General features: G+C 39.0%; 1 protein-coding gene across 2 annotated transcripts in view; it reads right to left on the bottom strand.

Annotated features, from left to right (window-relative positions):
* Positions 1-20,486, bottom strand: part of LOC122553479 (echinoderm microtubule-associated protein-like 5) — a 220,286-nt gene that overhangs the window by 187,863 nt on the left and 11,937 nt on the right. For both annotated transcript variants that reach the window (XM_043697282.2, XM_043697284.2), the window contains exons 2-3: positions 3,305-3,464; positions 1,301-1,399 (exon numbers count right to left, since the gene is read on the bottom strand). In XM_043697282.2, coding sequence (XP_043553217.2) covers positions 1,301-1,399; positions 3,305-3,464 — 259 coding nt within the window. The remainder of the gene's footprint in view (positions 1-1,300; positions 1,400-3,304; positions 3,465-20,486) is intronic.

Raw genomic sequence — 20,486 nt, 5'->3', positions numbered from 1 at the left:
ACTTTCCCACCACTGACATCAGGCTCACTGGACTGTAGTTACCCGGAATATCCCTACTACCCTTCTTGTACAGGGGGACAACATGAGCAACTTTCCAGTCCTCCAGCACCTCACCTGTATTTAAGAATGCCACAAAGATATCTGTCAGGGCCCCAGCTATTTCCTCTCTTGCCTCCTTCAGCAACTGGGATAGATCCCATCCGGTCCTGGGGATTTGTCCACCTTAATTACCTCTAGCCTGCCCAACACATCTTCCCTATTTATGTCAACGTGATCCAGACTAATCAAACTTCTATCTCTAATCTCAACATTCATCATGTTCCTCTCCTCAGTGAACACTGATGCAAACTAATCATTCAGAATCTCACCCATTCTCTCAGGTTCAACACACAGCCTTCCTTCATTATCCTTTAGTGGACCAATCCTTTCTCTAGTTTCCCACTTGCTTCTTATAGAAGAATAAAATGCTTTGGGATTCTCCTTAATTCTGCTCGCTAAAGCTACTTCATGACCCCTTTTAGTTCACTTGATTTCTCATTTAAGACTGGTCTTCTGATATTCCTCTAGGGCTCATTCTATTCTTAGCTATCTGGACCTTTTCCACTTGGCTAGTCGTACGATTTCTCCTGTCATCCACGGTTCACGAATCTTGCCTTTCCTATCCTTTGCCTTCAACAGGACATGCCTATCCTGTACTATCTTCAACCTATCTTTGAAAGCCTCCCATACATCAAATGTGGACTTCCCTTCAAATACCTGTGTCCAATCCACATTTCCAAGCTTCTGCCTAATTTTGATATGTTTGGCCTTGGCCCAGTTTAGTACTCTTCCCTTAGGACCACTCCCATCTTTGTCTATGAGTATTCTAAAACTTACAGAATTCTAGTCACTGTTCCCAAAGAAATCCTCCACCGCAACTTCTACCACTTGGCCTGGCTCATTCCCCAATACCAGGTCCAATATGGCCTCTTCCCTTGTCGGACTATTGACATACTCTCTAGAAAACCCGGAAGCTTCTTAGAAATTCTACCCCATCCAGACCTCTGATGCTAAGTGTACCCCAGTCAATGTTGGCAAAATTAAACTTTCCCATTACCATTACCCTATTGCCTCTACATCTTTCCATAACCTGTTTACCTATTTGTTCTTCTACCTCCCACTCACTGTTGGGAGCACTGTTTAGTGCATGATTTTCTGCCAACATTTCTAATGTATTATTTACATAGTTTAACAAATGTCCATTACACTGCAAACTCTTTGGCATGGCATTTGTTGTGGAAAAGTGTAAAAAGCCAGTTACCCTATCTATGTGCCCTGCTGCAGTAGCAAGAACTCTTCCTTTCTTCCAATCCCAAACACAAATAGTGTTTTTGGAATCCAGACCAATAGATACCAAGCGCTGTGAAGAGGGAAAAAGAAATAGAAATTAGTGAAAACTTCTTTTTCTACTGGTTTACAAAACTTAACAAATCCTCCCTCTCACCCAATCCCTTCTTATTTATATCTTACAGAAGATCTGTAGTTACCATAACCCACTGTAATTAACCAGATTTTCCAACCATTGGGGAATATTTCTCAACTGAAAAAAAAAATCCACATAGTTAGGTTAAGTTAAAAAGGTTTCAATTATATTTGGTATTAACATGAAACCTTGCAACTTAATATTTAAAATCTAAATACTTTTTAAGTATTGTAAAATAGCACTGGATAGCTACGCGATTAATTCTTTACATGATTAATTATGGAAGTTCTTTTCCATAAAAAAATCACATATTTTATATTTTATTAGTTCTGATTCAAAGCACAGCTCAAATTATTTAAATTAATTTCCATTTGTACCTACTTGAGATGTGGATCCATAAATACAGTACTGTAAACATTTACAGTGACAAGATTGGACAAATAACTAAACTAAACCAATTGTATTTTGCACCAGGAGGAAATGGACACTTTGTACAATTGCTAAACAGAATAAGTCATCAGGAATCTGCACACTGTGGTTCTGTCTTGGGAAAAGGGCATGTGGTGGTAAACCTAAGGATTTACCAAAATCTTTACTGGATACTGGGGTTTAAAACTGGATGCTGCTGACGAGCTTTGCAAGGTTGGTGATCATGCGGTTAAACCGCAATCAGAAAAACAGAAGGCACTGGAAAAGCTCAGCAGATATGGTGTTGACTGAGTGGGCAATGTGACAAATGACAATGTTTTAATTTCAACGCATACAGGACAGTACTGGGTGCAGATAGTCAAAGAACCTAATCCATTATGGCCAAATTGCAGACAGAGAATATCACTACATAATCCCAACATCCATGATCTAATCATATCAAATGAGATATTGCTGACAAAATTAATCACTGATGTTAAATGTTAAAATACAAATTAATACAGCAATCAGTTCTAAGTAGTTGTATATCACCACAATCAATTTCAAAGAACAAAGTTCCAGTGTCCTTTAATTGGTGTCTCAACCTAGTTGAGGTGCAACCATATCTAAAATCAGAGATGGCGATGGTAGGCTACAACTTATACGCTTGTGTATGTGGATCCACAGTTGGCTTTGCTGCACAAGGGGCAACAAGTGAACACACATGACTGACTATGATTGAAATACTGGTCCCCATTGTGCTGATTAGACCCAAATCAAAGATTAAGCATCTCGCTGACTATCAGAATTGTCCTGGAAATTGAAATAGGAAAAAGGTCGTTCAGCTTTTTCTACATCTAGTGTAATTGTGGAACAGGTGTGCAGGAGAGAAAAAAACTTCCAGTTAGAAGTCATGCGTAGTTAGATTGCAATCATACAAGAATTTTGAACTGTTTTCCTGTTTCAAGAAAGTTAACAGATATTATGAACAAAACTTCAAGTATAGTCTACTAATAATTTAGTTATCAGAAAGTCTAGGATGGCAGAAATGGAAAAAACTTGCATAGCTCCAAAGGGGGCTATAGACGTAACTTAGCAAAGAAAGGTAGGTAGGTAAATGGCAGTGAGTTTTTTTTTCAAAAATGACATGAAGAATGCATAGATGAATGGAATTTGTTGCACACAGATTTGGATCAAACTTTTAAAAAATTACAGAATAAAAATTAAGCAAGGTTATCTAACAAATTAATGAGAGTAAGCAACACAATGAGATATTCAATGATGAACAGTCAATTTATAAAATACAAGTTATTAGAATGTGTTAAATCTTCATACATTTCCTCCACCAGTTAACATCAAAGAACTTCTCAAAGTCTATTTTATTATATGTGACATGCCAAGCTGAACAGTTTAACTAGCATGTAATTTACTTACCTGACCATCATGATCAAAGGCCAAGCAGGCTACTCCATGCGTGTGCACATCTTTCAGGATGGATATCGTCTGCAGGTTGTAGGTATCCCACACACATATATGTGGCTCCTTTCCCACCTGACCTGTTGCAACTAAAGTTCGTTCTGGGTGCAGCGCTAAACTGTGGACATTTACAGAAAGTTTATTTTTGATAACAGTGTAATTCAAAACATCAGATAAGCCCTTTGCTATAAGCAATACAGCTTAAGTATTGCTAGAAAATATTCATTCACATTGGATTCCCAGAAGAGATCATGGCTGATTTGCAGCTATTTTTATCTCTCTGTTCATCTCAATGATGGCAAACACGTCAACTTAAAGTAAAACCTGTGGTCCTAGCAATGCCACAGCATCTTTGGATAAACTGTATGTAGTGTGATTTAATGGCTCACAATCATGCATGTGCCAAGTCAAGAGACAGATAACAACTTTCCCTTTAGTTATTTTCATTATTTTGTATAGAAGCTTCTGTTGTCTCTGTCCAGCAGTGGTGTCCAAAACAAGAAGTCAATGCCTGGAATGGCCTCAGCATGATGATCTGTACGTACGGAACCTCCAAATGGCTGTGCAAATTAGTGGAGCAATGAGTGGTAAATACGCCTCACTTCTCTTTAAGAGTGCACTTGGCTATATTCAGGATGAAGCAGTCCATGTGATCAGCACCCTAACCACCATCTCAAACATTCACTTCCTTCACTGCCAGGACACAATGGCAGCACTGTGTACCATCTACATGATACATAGGAACACCTTACCAAGTCACTTTCAACTATAACTGCAAAACTTAAAGCCTCTGTCATCTGATGGACAAAGGCAATGGGTGCCTGGGACTGCCACTGCCTCTGCCTCCATAACCTACTCCAAATCATACCCCATTCTCATTTGGAACTATACTATTATTCCCTCATTGTTGAGTGAAAATTTTGGAAATCTTTTTCTAACAGCCCTGTGAGTGCAGCTACATTATGGGCTATTGTGTTTTAGGGCACCAGCTCACTACCATCTCATGGGTAATTAGAAATGGACAGTAAATAATGGATTTGGCAGCAATGGTCACCACCCATAAATAAATTAAGATAATAATCAGTTTGCCAAGCAGAACTACAAAGATTTAAATAGAATTTTATCACATCTGTTTTCTTCCAGAACATAATTTCAAGTACCGCTGGAGTTTTCACCAGTTGGATTATGTATTTTGTTTCTTTGTTGGGACCAAAACCTGAAATGAAGTTTCTACTGCTTAGAAACTAAAATATCAGGAGTGTTTTCAACTTGAAAATTGAGGACTGCATGAAGCAGCAAGGTGGAGAATTTGAGACCAAGTCTTTAGAGTTAAGGGGATTCTTCCTAACAACAACCCTCTAATAGGTTGAGCTTCCGAATATCTAAAACTGTAAGTGCGGTAACAACAGATAGAGAAGCATATGGAGCCTGCAAAGAGAAAACTTCCATCTTTCCCTCTCTCTCCTGTCAAAATGGGTCTGGGTTGGTTACTCTTCAGAGGGTCAGTGTGAACTTGTTGGGCCAAATGGCCTGTTTCCACACTGTAGAGATTCTGTGATTCTATGATGCTTTGTGGATAAAAGACAGAAAACCAAGAAAGCTTAGAGGGAAGAATTCTGATGAGGAAAGACCTAGGTCCACCCAATCAATTATCAAACAGAAGATTGACGATCATCATAGAGATAATAGCATGTCTTGAGTGTTAAAAATTAAACCAAGACTACTCTTGAAATCCAGATTTTTGAGATTAGAAATTTTGCTTACTTGCCCATATTCTTCCTCCTCTCATTATATCTGTGTCAATCTTTATGACTGCGTGTGCATGTGTGCATGCATACGTGTGCAGATATTTGAAGGGGTATAGATCAAGTTGCACAATAGTAGGAGAAATCTTTTCTTATTTCTGTCTTTGAAACTATGCCATGTTCTTTGCAGCCTGCAACCCATTATCGATGAGGATTAGCATCTCACCAAGATCTTCATTTCTCGCCTTTAAACAACTGCTCCTCCGATGCTGCCTGACCTGCTGTCACACTTTCAACTGTTATCATCTCAATCCTATTATTGAGTACAACTTGCATAAATGTCTACTTCCCCACCTCTATTAAAAGTCCTTAAGGTTTTGAGCCATCCTTTTAAAATAATCTCTTTCCAATTGAATGTCAATTTTCCTTGTGCTTATTCAGGAAAAACATTGAGATGTTCATTACCCTTAATACACCATCTTAATACAAATACTTCAACAGGACGTCATCTGGCTTTGGAAGACAACAAACTGAGTTTTTATGCCAAATAAATCTGGAGATACATTTCTGACTGTTATTTCTTACATCTCAATTTGATTTAAAGAGAACTGCTTCAAAAATCTCAATAAAAATACTGTATCTCTAACAAATTGCAATCACTATAGTCCTCACAAAAAGCAAGGGTCCCAATATTAACCCCTGAGAAACTCCAGTACAAACCTCCTTCTAGCTTGAAGAAAACCCATTAATCAATACTCTATGTCATATCCCTCTATGTTGCTATTAACACTTTTAGTCGATGAGCTACAACTTTTCTCAAGTTGTGTGGCACTGTATTGAATATTATTTGGAAGCCCATGTACACCATATCAATATGCTTTCCCTCATCAATGCTCCTTGTTACTAGTACAAAAAAAACCTCGAGGAACTAGGTAGATGAACAAAGAACAATACAGCACAGGAACAAGTTCTTTGCCACCTGCCCCTGCCCACCACCCCAAGACTGTGCTGACTCATGATGCCTTTCTAAACTAAAAACCTTTTGCCTTTGTGCAGTCCAAATCCCTCTAGTCCCTGCCTATTCATGTATCTGTCAAGATGCTTCTTAAATGTTGTTGTTGAATTTGCTCCTACCATCACCTTTTCTGGCAGCATACCAGCATCGTCTGCATCAAAAAAAAGGTACCTCTCACTTTCCTCCTTTTATCTTAAACCTATGTTCCCTCGTACCTTAAACCTACGTCCCTGAGTAATTGACATTTTTATACTGGAGAAAACAAGACTCCTTCTATCCATTATATCCATGCCTCTCAAATTTTGTAAAGTTCTATCAAGTTACTCCCTTAGCCTCAAACATTCAAGTGAAAACAATCCAAGTTTGTCCAATCTCTCCTCATAGCTAATACCTCCAAACCAGACAACATCCCAGTAAACCTTTTCTGTACCCTCTCCAAAGCCTCCACATCCTTCTGGTAATTGTGGCCAGAATACTCCAAATCTGACCTAAAATTCTATTTAGCTGCAACATGACTTGCCAATTTCTGTACTCAACAACCTGACCAACAAAGGCAAGCATACCATGTCTTCTTGACCACCTTATCCACTTGTGTTGCCACTTTCAAGGAACAGTGGACCTGTAGGCTTAGATCCGTCTGTATGTTAGTGCTTCTAAAAGGTCTGCCATTTACTGTATATTTCTGTCCTGCATTCGACCTTCTGAAATATATCACCTTGCACTTAGGATTGAATTCCATTTGATATATCTCTGCACATACCACCACCACCCTCCCCCCTCCAAGTTTCCAGCCTATCTATAACCCGCTACATCATCTGGCAATCGTCCTCAGTATCCACAGTTTCCCCAAGCTTTGTGTCAGCTGCAATTTTACTAATCAGACCACCTAAATTCTCTTCCAAATCACTTCTCCAGTATATATTACAAACAACAGGGCTCCCAACACTGATCTCTGAAGAACACCACTGCTCACAGACCTCCAATCAGAAAAACTCTCTCCCAACTCTACTTTGACCAAGCAAGTTCTGTATCCATCTTAGAGCTCACCATGGATCCCAAATGATTCCACCTTCTGTAACACCCTTCCATGAGTGACCTTGTCAAAATTCGTACAGACAACATTCAATGAATTGCCCTCATTGATAATCTTTATCACTTTCTCAAAATCCTCAATCGTGTTTCAGAGAGACAACATTACCCGCATAAGGCCATAATATCTATCGCTAATACATCCATACTTTTCCAAATGAAAGTAAATTCTATCCCTAAGAATCATTTCCTATAATTTCCCTATCACTGACATAAGGCCCACTGGCCTGTAATTTTCTGGATTATCCCTGTTGCCCTTATTAAACAAAGTGGGCCTTCGGTGCCCTGGGACCTCTCCTGTGACTAAAGAGGACACAAAGATCTCATACAAGACCCCAGCAATTTCTTCCCTCACCTCCATCACTATTCTGGGAGAGATCCTATCAGGTCCTGGGGACTTGACCACCTTAATGTTTTTCAAAACACCAAACATCACTTCCGTTTTTATATCGACATGCTAGAATATCAACACACCCCTCTCTAGACTCACCATGATCTTCTCTTTCGTGAAGACTGATGCAAAGTATTCTTTAAGGATCACACCCATTTCTTCTGAATTTCAGATTATCTGAACAAGACCTGGAGGTCCGTAAATGCTTTCTTTGTTTACGATCAGATCAGTTATCGGAACAAAATACTCTCCGCCTGTCTTGTTCAGATAATCGAGGTTGTACTGTACACGCTTCCTATTCCTGAGGTCTGCCACATAGCCTGAATGGATCAGTCCTCCATGGTGTACAGCTGTAATATGCTCCCTAGTCAGTAACATAACTCCCCTATCTCTTTTACATCCCTCTCTATCTTGTCTGAAACATCTAAATCCCAGAATGTTAAAGCTGTCAGTCTTTTCACCCTCTCAATCAAGTCTCTGTAATAGCTACAAATGTAATAATCCAAAGTCTAAGTTCATCTGTCTTACCTGTCATACTTGCATTATAATTTTCCCATGCCAAACCCATACTAACTCTTTTGTATCAATCCAAATTTTTCTACATGACTATTAATTGTATTCTGAATGATTCTTTATATAAGTTCCCACACCATTAACATTAAACTGGGGGTCTGTAATTGCTGGGCAAATCTGATTTTTTTTAAAATCAAGACATGATGTGTACAATTGTCCACACCTCTGGCACGATCCTTGACACAGAGAAGATTGAAAGATAATTGCCAATGCCTTTGCAATTTCCACTCTCACTTCCTTCACTATTCATGGATACATCTCAACCAGTCCCTTACCAATTTTAAGCACCAATAGCTTATCTAATACCTCATGAGTTTTAAATCCTTCTCGTGACTGAGTAATGCAAAGTGTTCATTTAACACCTCTTGCCTCCAAGTGGTAAGTCTCCTGCTTGTCTATTCCTCTTACCCAGCTGGACAGTTTGAGAAAGCACTGCACACTGTCCATTTTGAAGAACAAGAAAATAATTTGCCAATGACACCAAACTGCACAGTGAGGTAACTCACTTTAATATAAATTGTAAAACAGGTTAAATTCAATAGATTCAAAAACCGCAAAATGTTAGATAGATAAACAAATGAAAATAAATATGGTTTCGAAGTATTAATTACACTAACGTACACTCTAAAGGCTTACAAAGTCTGTCCAACTATGGCTGAAAATAACATGATTTATTCATTGGCAAATTAAGACTATCCACAAGAAGTCAACCAATTTTGCAATGTGCTCTTAAGACTCAGTTGGTGAGAAATGACTGATATTATCTAGATTAATATCCTCAGTCTATATAATCTTTGAAAATCATCCTTGTTTCAATGGTTCTGTCTGCAATCACTCTACATCCTTTCATTAGCTAATGAAACGGTCATTCATCTCAGCAGTTTTTTTGTATCATTGGCAGGCATTCAATGGGCATTTATCTTTACTTATATGTGACATTAGAGCATGGTGCAACTTAAATGTCTTTCTTTAATAGAAAACATTAGTGAACATTTTTAAAGCAGCCTTTGATTAATTATACTGCAACAATTAGAACATTTTTGAAAAGTTGCTTATAGCTATTGCCTATCTTTGAATAGACCTTTAAAGTTTTAATGCAATTGGTAACTTTCAGATTACACAAATTAATTTAACATATTACTTAGGAAAAGCCATTTGAAAGTTGATTAATCAATTCAATGATATCTGCGCTGCATGATTCAAATGTCTGTCAAATAAATGATAGCCTTTCATTACAACGGAATTCCATTAACTTAGATTGTATTTGACCACAAGAAAGAAATGGTCCAATTCCATTTTTCTCCCCTTCTAATGGATGATTAACTTCACTTTTGAAACCTTATACATTCAGTTACATTCTAAAACCGTTCTTCCACTTCAATCAAGTCAAAGTACATGACTGACTTATCAGCATTTTTCCATTAGGTTAAATAGCTGCACTCTACACAACTGATCACAAATATGTGGAATTCAGCCTTCTTCCACTTAACCTAAGTATGCAGTGCAATTTCCTATTGAAAATGTTCTGCCAAGCCAAGGATATTATTAACTTCACAGGAAATTAATTTGGACTGAATGGGATAACAAAAGAAACAAAAGACAGAAGAACATCAGAAATGCCAGCAGGAATAGACCAGGTCTCATCAAGCCTGCTCTGCTACTTCATATGATCATGGCTTTGGCCTCAGCTCCACATTTATTTCCCCTATATCCTTTAATACTTTGACAGATCAAAGATCTGTCTGCCTCAGTCTGAAATATATTCAATGATGCAATATCTAGCATTCTCCAAGATAGAGAATTCCAAAGATTCACAACACCTTAAGTGAAGACATTTCTTCTCAGAGTGATAGAGATGTACAGCATGGAAACAGACCCTTCGGTCCAACCCGTCCATGCCGACCAGATATCCCAACCCAATCCCACCTGCCAGCACCGGCCCATATCCCTCCAAACCCTTCCTATTCAAATACCCATCCAGATGCCTTTTAAATGTTGCAATTGTACCAGCCTCCACCACTTCCTCTGGCAGCTCATTCCATACACGTACCACCCTCTGTGTGAAAAAGTTGCCCTGTAAGTCTCTTTTATATATCTTTCCCCTCTCAGCTTAAACCTATGCCCTCTAGTTCTGGACTCCTCGACCCCAGGGAAAAGACTTTGCCTATTTACCCTATCCATCCCCCTCATAATTTTGTAAACCTCTATAAGGTCACCCCTCAGCCTCCGACACTCCAGGGAAAAAAGCCCCAGCCGGTTCAGCCACTCCCTATAGCTCAAATCCTCCAAGCCTGGCAACATCCTTGTAAATCTTTTCTGAACCCTGTCAAGTTTCACAACATCTTTCCGATAGGAAGGAGACCAGAATTGCACGCAATATTCCAACAGTGGCCTAACCAATGTCCTGTACAGCCGCAACATTACCTCCCAACTCCTGTACTCAATACTCTGACCAATAAAGGAAAGCATACCAAACACCTTCTTCACTATCCTATCTACCTGCGACTCCACTTTCAAGGAGCTATGAACCTGCACTCCAAGGTCTTTAATTTTAGTCTCTCATTGTGAAACCATGTCTTTTACTACAGATTCCAGAGTCAGGGAAAACGTCATCCCAGTATTTAGCCTGTTAAATCCCTTCATAATCTTGAATACTTCAATAAAATCACCTCTCATTCATTTAAACTCCAGATAATAATCATCTTCACTTTCTCAGTGAGTCATCATAAAATAACTTTCTGTTCCTAGAGGCCGCTCTGGTGAACCTTTGCTATATTGCCTCCAATGAATGTGTATCCTTACTCAAGACCAAAATTACACACATAATTACAATTGAGGTCTTACCCATGTTCTGCAGAATTATAGCAAAACTTGTATTTCCGTCCCCTTGCAAATTACCTTCCTCATCACTTACAGTGCCTGTACAAGTGTGTTCCAAGAACTTTGTGTTCCTTGTACAAGTACAGTTGAAATCTTCGAATCAACAAATTTCACACATTTTTAAAAAAAAATTCTGCTTTTCTATTCTTACTACTGAAGTGAATAATTTTCCCATATTATTCTCCATCTGCCACCATGTTACCAACTCACTATATCTCTTTCAAACCTCTGGATTGTCCTCACAGTTTGTATTCTACTTAGCCTTGTATCCACAGCAAACATGGATTACTCACTCACTTTCTCTTTATCTAAGTTATTAATAAAGATTGTGAATACTAGAGGTCTACCACTGATTCTTGAGGCATTTCATTAATTACAGCCTATCCAATTGAGAATGGCTCACTGCTTTCATTGTCTTTAAGCCAACACTGTAGTCTGCACATTGGACGCCTGCATTTAGACTGCTGCTTGCTCCTCATCATTAAGAAAAGTTCTTTACCTCCTTACGCACTATAATACTTCTTTATATACATCTGCACATTGTAGGTTTTTAAATACTTCTCTTTACTGTAGTGTCGGAGGCATTTCTTTTCACATATGCATTCTAGACTGGTGTTTTCTCTGTCAGAATAATGCAGTCAGTTATACCATCATGATTTATAGGAATCTCATGATACCACCTCTCATTCCAAATTTCTATTAGGTTTACATTACTTCTGATACAGTATATGAATGACTGTCTCACTTCCTGCTATGATGACACTTGATCTTTCTTCTTGGCTCCAGTTAAATCAATGACTTCCTGTTCCTCCTGAATGTCACTGAGAGTGCAAGGTCATGTTGAACTATCTGCCTGATGACTATGGACATTCTGTATCTCTACTAGATTTCCGCTTTAACTTCAAGATTGATGGAGTTTTTACCTTGTTGTACCAATGCTGCTCCTATTTGAGATGGCTGTTCTCTAATTGTTTTACATTCTTCTGCTGTTGAGGGGTTGCTTAGCTTGAGATTGTGTTCTAAAACTTGTACATCTCTCTTTAATCTTCTCTCCATTAACAGTTCTTTTAGCAAATTATTTTTCAATTGTGGTGCTCGCAATAGAGTAGTCCAGATTCTTGTACGTCATTGACCACACTTCCTTGCTTTCTTTTTGACTGAGAAATGTGTCATGTGGTTGATGGCTGCCTCCAAAATGAACTTCCTGAAATCTTGGTTTGTGAATAAAGTTCCATTCCCCAATACAAATTCTTTCAGGGATCAGTGTATTGCAAGGAATCATTATAATGCTCTGATCACTGAGTTTGCTGTAGTTGAATAAAGTCTTACACTTGACTAATAGTCGTCAAGGTCTAAATACACTTTCTCTCTAAATTCAAACAAACTTTCCAGAATCTTGACAAAATCATTGGCTCTGTAAACACTTGGTTGTGAATGCCAAGTCCCCAGCCCCACCCCCTCCCATTTATCTCTCCACCCCCAAGTCTTCTAGCCTCATTCCTGATGAAGGGCTCTTGTCTGAAATGTCGATTTTCCTGCTCCTCAGATACTGCCTGACCTGCTGTGCTTTTCCAGCACCACTCTAATCTTGACTCTGAACCCCAGCATCTGCAGTCCTCACTTTTGTCTTGTGGATGCCATATGTTTGGTATAACAAAATTTATTTGTGAATATATTTTAAATGCCTAATCCCCCAACATTGATTTCTCTTTGTGATGTTCCCTGTGGAATTTCTATTGGATTCCTCTTCGTATTGACTTTGATAAAACACCAGACCTATTTTGATTCCTGTAATACTACTAAAATTATCTAAACATTTGCATAAATATATATGTGTACATTATTTAAGATTAGTTTTACATGTAAAAACACTGGAGATTGGAATGTTTATGAGAGCACAATACTGTTCATATTTATTGTAATTTACATCTTGTATTATATGATAAATTCATTGCAGTAAAATAAAGGGAATTAACCTAAAATAAAAGGGTGGCATGGTGGCTCAGTGGTTAGCAATGTTGACTCAGCACCAGGATCTGGGTTCAATTCCATCCTCAGGCAAGTGTCTGCATGGAGTTTGCACATTCTCCCCAGTGTCTGTGGGTTTCCTCTGGATGCTCCGGTTTCCCCTCAGTCCCAAAGATGTGCAGGTTAGGTGGACTGGCCATGCTAAATTGTCAGGGATGTATAGGCTAGGTGGGTTAGCCATGGGGATGTTACAGGGGTAGGGTGGGATGCTTTTCAGAGGATTGATGTGGACTTGATGGGCCGAATTGCCTACTTCCACACTGTAAGGATTCTATGATACTCAGACTTGTGGTCAGTCTGATGAGGTAATTTGTGAATATTTCATGTCTCCACATACTGCTAAACATTTCCTTTAACATAGATGCACACATCTGTTCACTCTCCAAAGCTCTCAGCCTAAAATAGGCTCAGTGGATCGGTGGTTAGCATTGCTACCTCACAGCATCAAGGTATCAGACTCAATTCCAGCCTCAGGTGACTGTCTGCATGAAATGTTCACGTTCTCCCCGTTTCTGTGTAGGTTTCCTTCGACAGTCCAAAGATGTGCAGGTTAGGTGGATTGGCAACGCTAAATTGTCTGTAGTGTCCAGGGATGTGCGGACTCGGTGGATTAACCATGGTAAATGTGGGGTGACGGGGATAGGTTAGAGGGCTGGGCCCGAGAGGAATGCTCTTTGGAGGACCGGTGCAGACTCGATGGGTTGAATGGCTTCTTTCTGCACTGTAAGGATTCTATGTTTCTATGACTTGTTTTCATGATCTCTCAATTTGCATTGGAATAAGCCTTGAGGACAATGCAATTTTGACTATAAGCCTAGATTGTAATGTGCTAAAACATCAGTAAAAAGTAAGTTCTCTTTGCAGCTTTTGGAAGAATTCGTCTGTTGCTGACTCCAGTATCACTGCTGGCCTTTTTTCAAAGGGGCATCCTATGGCTTGAGAGAGACTGGTTAAATTGGAGATAAAGCTTTCCCACTTGAATCACTATGACTGAGAAGCAATGTACAATTTTTATAGACTGCAGTGCCAGAAAGTCACTGACAGCTCTTATCCTACTTGGATCCTCCTTCCTGGGTAGTGCATCCGAGGAATATAATTGCCAATCTAGATAATTGACGTTTCTCATTTAGAGAGCGAGCTGTATCCTGTATTGCATTTAACACGATCCTGATACTCTAGTTAGGTTCCTTCTTTGTTTGGCCACATACTAGGATGTCACCGATATAGCAAATGGTTCTTTTTTCCTGTCCAGAATTCTAGCATTGTTCTTTAGAAAATGTCTGGTGCAAAGGAGATCCAAAATGGGAGTCAGTTGAAGCATTCAGGGGTATTAAGTACAGTCAGTAGTCAGGGCTATTGGTATCAATGTATTTGCTCAAACCCATTGTTCTGATCTAGTTTTGTGAAAAACCTGATTATACACAAAATGGGATATAAAATCTGCAAACATTTTTGAGATCTATTTGTCTCAGAAGCAATTACTAGCCCTGAGCATCACTGTATCATGTTCTGCCACTGGCAATATGACCTTGTTTTCAATCAGAGGTTTTAATTTTCCCAAGAATGAGTACACAAGCAATTATGTTTAACATCTTTTAGTAAAATAACATGATACTGCTGTTATAATTTGTCTAAATCTGTGGTCTCCAACACATTGCAGGGTATTGTTAGTTTTTCAAATGGCAATGTAATCAAATGAAGTAGTATACTAGAAACAAAGTACTGAAGATAGTATATTATAGTACTAGACAAAGCAGGCTATTCAGCCCATCAAGTCCATGCAGATGCTCCGCAAAAGCAGTTCAACTAATCTGACTTTTTTGCTCATTCTTCATAGATTTGCTATTGTTTTTTCCTCCACCCGCTTATCTAATAGGTCCATAAGGATGAAGAAAAATTACAGAGAATGCTGCCATGACCCACATCCATTACCCAAGCAACTCAAACCAGCTTGGGACCCCAGAATCAAACTGCGACTACAGAAATGACCATTTGTGCCTCCAAACTTGGAAGCTACCAGCAACATTCTGGATGTTCCAGAGCAGCAGATTTAGAGGCTGACCTGCAATGTCACCAGCATCAGAATGACATCACAAATGACAAGGTGAAGCAATAATGATGAGTCACGAACCGGGACCATCTAAAAAACAAGCAAAAATGCACAACTTCTATGTGGAATGGCAAAACTTATTTCTGTTCACAACTATAAAAGATAACAAAGCTTGCCTTCTATGCCACTAAATGCGCATTGATAAGTAAAACGGGAAATATAGTAAATTCCAAAGATATTCTTCCCTTTAACAGCATGCTTTGGACAAAGAAAACTGACACACTGACGGCTATTTTGAAAGCTCAACAATTCTTTTTTCTAAATCATCACTGAAAAGTAAAGCCTGAACTGAAGCATCATTGTGCATTTGTTATCTTCTGGCAAATGCACAAAATCATTTGTAGATGGCAAAGTGTTTAAAGAAGCAATGATGATGGCCGCTAACATTTAAGTTAAAGAATTTAAGAATAAAAAAGAAATAATAATGGCAAACCAGAAGACAGTAGTTGATGCTTCCACAGGAGCAAAACAAGGGGAATATCTGCCCATAGAGGTCTTTTAGCAACTACAGCAGGCCTTGAAGGATTGGGAATGCTTCTTACTGCAGTTTGATGAATCAATTGATACAACACAGCCTGGTTGATTGTTTTTGTACGCAAGGTTTTTGAGGACATTACAAATAGACAATAGACAATAGGTGCAGGAGTTCTGCCCTTCGAGCCTGCACCACCATTCATTATGATCATGGCTGATCATCCTTAATCAGTATCCTGTTCCTGCCTTATCTCCATAACCCTTGATTCCACTATCCTTGAGAGCTCTGTCCAACTCTTTCTTAAATGAATCCAGAGATTGGGCCTCCACTGCCCTCTGGGGCAGAGCATTCCACACAGCCACCATTCTCTGGGTGAAGAAGTTTCTCCTCATCTCTGTCCTAAATGGTCTATCCCATATTTTTAAGCTGTGTCCTCTGGTTCGGCACTCACCCATCAGCGGAAACATGTTTCCTGCCTCCAGAGTGTCTAATCCTTTAATAATCTTATATGTCTCAATCAGATCTCCTCTCAGTCTTCTAAACTCAAGGGTATACAAGCCCAGTCGCTCCAGTCTTTCAGCTTAAGGTACACCCGCCATTCCAGGAATTGACCTCATGAACCTACGCTGCACTCCCTCAATAGCCAGAATGCCTTTCCTCAAATTTAGAGACCAGAACTGTACACAATACTCCAGCTGTGGTCTCACCAGGGCCCTGTACAACTGCAGAAGAACCTCTTTGCTTCTAGACTCAATCCCTCTTGTTATGAAGGCCAGCATGCTATTAGCCTTCTTCACTACCTGCTGTACCTGCATGCTTACCTTCATTGACTGGTGTACAAGAACACCCAGATCTCTTTGTACTGCCCCTTTACCTAAATTGATTCCACTTAGGTAGTAGTCTGCCTTCCTGTTCTTGCCACCATAGTGGATAACCATACATTTATCCACATTAAACTGCATCTGCCATGCATCTGACCACTCACCTAACCTCTCCAGGTCATCCTGTAATCTCCTAACATCCTCCTCACATTTCACCCTGCCAGCTAGCTTTGTATCATCAGCAAATTTGCTAATGTTATTACTAATACCATCTTCTATATCATTAATATATATTGTAAAAAGCTGCGGTACCCCACTGATGAGGATCTTCTCATCCTTCTACCTTTTGAAAAGAGAGAACCAGAGGTGAGGATATCTACAAATTCGAAAAGGTATGCACTTGAGTAAATTATTTCAATCAAGAAACTGGTTCCCATCACAACTGTTGGTGCACCAGCATGTTAGGCACAAATCGGATTTGTTGCATTTTGCAGAAATGATCCAATTCCCCTTTTCAGTTAGTTACAACTGTATCATTCAACAGCAAGCATTAGCAAATATAATTATGGATTTTTCTCATGTAAGAAAAGCTGTTAAGAATGTAAACTCCATTCGAACAAGACCCCTTCAAATTCACTTTTTAAAATTCTTACTTGATGAACTTAACATTGACTAAAGTGAACTAATCCTCCATACTGAGATGAGGTGGTTACGTTGAAGGAAAGCTCTGCAAAAGTTTTCAGATCTGAAATTATCACTTTTCCTAAGTCCAAGAATGAAAAGTGCAATGACAATGTGTGGTTGCTTGACTTCTGGTTCCTTAAAGGCATAACATCAAATTTGCATTGTGATCTGCAGGGAAAAGACAGACTTAGCACATATGATCCGTGCGGTGAATACATTCAAACTGAAATCGGGTCTGTGTCCTCCCAACTAAAAAAAACAACAAAATGCTGCAACACTTCCTGAGATTTCAGAAAACACCAGAAAATATCAAAGGCAAAGAAAAATGGTTCCACCCAGAAAGCTTCAATACACACTTGAATAAATTAGAGGAATTCAACAGGCTATTTCATGAATTGGATGTGATGCTACAAATAATTATGTTGGTCCCCACAGTCCATCCCTAATTTGCTTACCAAATTCCATCACTTGTTTCATTTACAAAAGTAGTGCATTTGATAAGGAGACATTTACTGGGCTGTTGCAAAATGATTCTGAACTGAAAGTCAGATCAAGGGACAACTTCTGGGGACTCAAACACAGAAAAATATTGTCATCCTGTGCTTTTAAAGTGAAAACTTACTTTGACTCCACATAATTCTGCAAGACGATTATCTTCATTTGGGAGAACATTAAGTCCAAATGTCGCACCCACCTCACAATTAGCCAACTGATTGGCAATATACAACTAGCATACTCAAATTACAATGCAGATTTCAAGGCACTAGCAAATAATGTACAGTCACAAGTGTTACACTAAGACTTAGTGGGTGGAGGCGTCCAAAGCCAAAGTTCATTTGCACTGTTTCTTTTCTTTCCTTCTCTCTCTTTCCACATTTTTCTTCTTTCTAATCTCCCATCCTTGGGCAGCATCAGCGATGTCTAGGGTGAAAGCCAGCACAGACGCTTGGCCTCAAGGTAAAGCCTGGTGCAGTCTGGGTTGAAGAGACTGTTATTCTGAACTCTTATTTCTCAATTTTTCCAGTTATTGCTGGACTTTTTTATTTCTTTATTCTTCTATGTTTTCTCTAAGGATTTGTACTAAGGAATCTGTAACTAGGCACCTAACATGGAACCGTCAAGTGGCAACTAGTAAACTTTTCACTGTACCTAAGTGATTACATGTAACAATAAATGTTCTAATATATAATTGGTTTCAAATTTATATGTTACCAAAATAAAATGTTTATTCTCTATTTTCTTTGGGATAGTTCCAGGTATGTGCTTAAATTTAAAAAAACCTTCTCCTTAAAAGGTTTGGAGGTCACTGGTGTAAAACCTTCAATAGCTAGGAGAATTCTTGGCAACCTAGTCTTCAGTATACACCAAAAAAATACTTCAGTAGCAATGCGTGCATTTTTCAGAAAGGATGCATTCTGATTCCTCTGTATATCTCAGTTTTGAAAGGTTCTTATGGCATAGTACTATCCCTACCTCTTAGCCAGGAAACCTGGGTTGAAGTCCCACCTGCTCCAAAGATGTGTAAGAACATCTCTGACAGGTTAATTAGCAAATACCTATATCATGTTTCATTGACATTTTGTTGTTTGTCACTACATTTTGTGGTGTTTTGTCCATGTGATAGATCCATGGCTCCTTGCTTATAGTTTTATTTTAGCTGGTCTGACTTTCTCAGACTTCAATCATGGCGAGCTATCCTACAGTATTGAAGTAGCTGTTCCTGTGTGGAGCTTAATTTCTGCTCTAATTTGATGGTCCAGAATCTGTTTCAACTCTCTCATCTCCTAGGATTCCTTGAACTTTTTCTCTGTATCTTTAATTTGTTGATCTTCTTCCTTGTTGTCGGACTTCATTTTCTCTAGAAATTTTCCTTTTGTGAGTCATTTGCTATATTTAAAGGAATGGAACTGCTGTTAAATTGGAATATTTTCTAAAGGGTCCTAAGTGGCCACTGCTGGGTATTTGTTACTCTTGTGATTCTGTTTAGAGCCGCATCTTGTCCAAACCAAAAACAATCCTTGACACTGATTCCCATTCTTTTGGCATTTGGCAATCTTTTGGAAGGTTGAAAATTCCATCTAGGGATCTACCCATCTGACCATGTCAAACAAATCCGAGATGTTTCCTTGCCATACTGATCAATTTCAGACCCATAGTTCTGCCTGTGTAGTGAACTAAAACCTGTTCCAACATTGAATTTTCCTCAGACTGAATGAAGTCTGATAAGTTTTCATCCCTCACATTGACATCTAAACTGTTTTGAAGTAATTCACTCCTCAAAGTTCTTAGTTGCAAGATCCTGTGAAGCAATATAAATCTATTAAGATAAAGCTTATATCGATTCTTCCAGACACAGACCACTGATGTTGAAACCACGTCTTTTTTTTTTTGCCTTGTAATTTGAACTGTGGACTTTAATGAGAAAATAGCTTTCAAAATCTAAGGATTGCTGTATGTTTTGGCGGCATATAAATTGAAACCAATTGTGAACAATTTTGCACATTTGAGCAATCATTGAAGTGTGGTTGCAGACTAACTGGAGCTGAGGGATTGTGCACAGAGGGAGTTTTAGTTAGCAACAAGTATCTGATTCATTTAGATTAGTAACCAGTTAGTGATGGCAAAGGCCTTCTGTTTGCCAACAGTTATGTGATTGGTTCTCAGGTAGCTGAATGGCTTGGGGATCTGAACAAAATATGGAAAAGTCTTCAGACTGTGATCAGCTTTTAGAGCGCTCCCACTGTATTCTGCAATAAAGGTCACTTTAAGCCTAACGAAAATCAGTTTACCTTTCTTTAAGCATTTGCTATAAACTATGTAATTAATACATAAATAAAAGACCTTTTATAAAATGAAACAACCACCCTGTGCCTCTTGCAAACCAGTTGAAATGTTTGCAAAAAGAGAACAAGTGGCAGTTTTGAACCAGCACAAGAATCACCTCAACAACCTTTATAGAGTCATAGAGGTAAACAGCATGGAAATAGACCCTTTGATCCAACTTGACCAGATATCAAAATTAATACTAGTCCTATTTGCCTGTATTTCGCAAACATCCCTGTAAACCCTTCTTATTCATATGTCCATCACCTCCACCACTTCCTCTGGCAGCTCATTTCATACATGCACCCACCCTCTGCATGAAAATATTTGCACGCTAGATCCCTTTTATATCTTACTCCCCTCACCTTCAACTTAAGCCCTCTGGTGTTGGATTCTCCCACTCTTTGGGGCAGCACGGTGGCACAGTGGTTAGCACTGCTGCCTCACAGTGCCAGAGACCCGGGTTCAATACCCGCCTCAGGAGACTGATTGTGTGGAGCTTGCAC

Source organism: Chiloscyllium plagiosum, unplaced genomic scaffold (genome assembly GCF_037043375.1).
Source record: "Chiloscyllium plagiosum isolate Xiang-an unplaced genomic scaffold, Cpla_swu_hap1 HiC_scaffold_8, whole genome shotgun sequence".
In the NCBI taxonomy this organism is placed as follows: domain Eukaryota; kingdom Metazoa; phylum Chordata; class Chondrichthyes; order Orectolobiformes; family Hemiscylliidae; genus Chiloscyllium; species Chiloscyllium plagiosum.
This window is presented reverse-complemented; position numbering and strand designations above follow the sequence as displayed.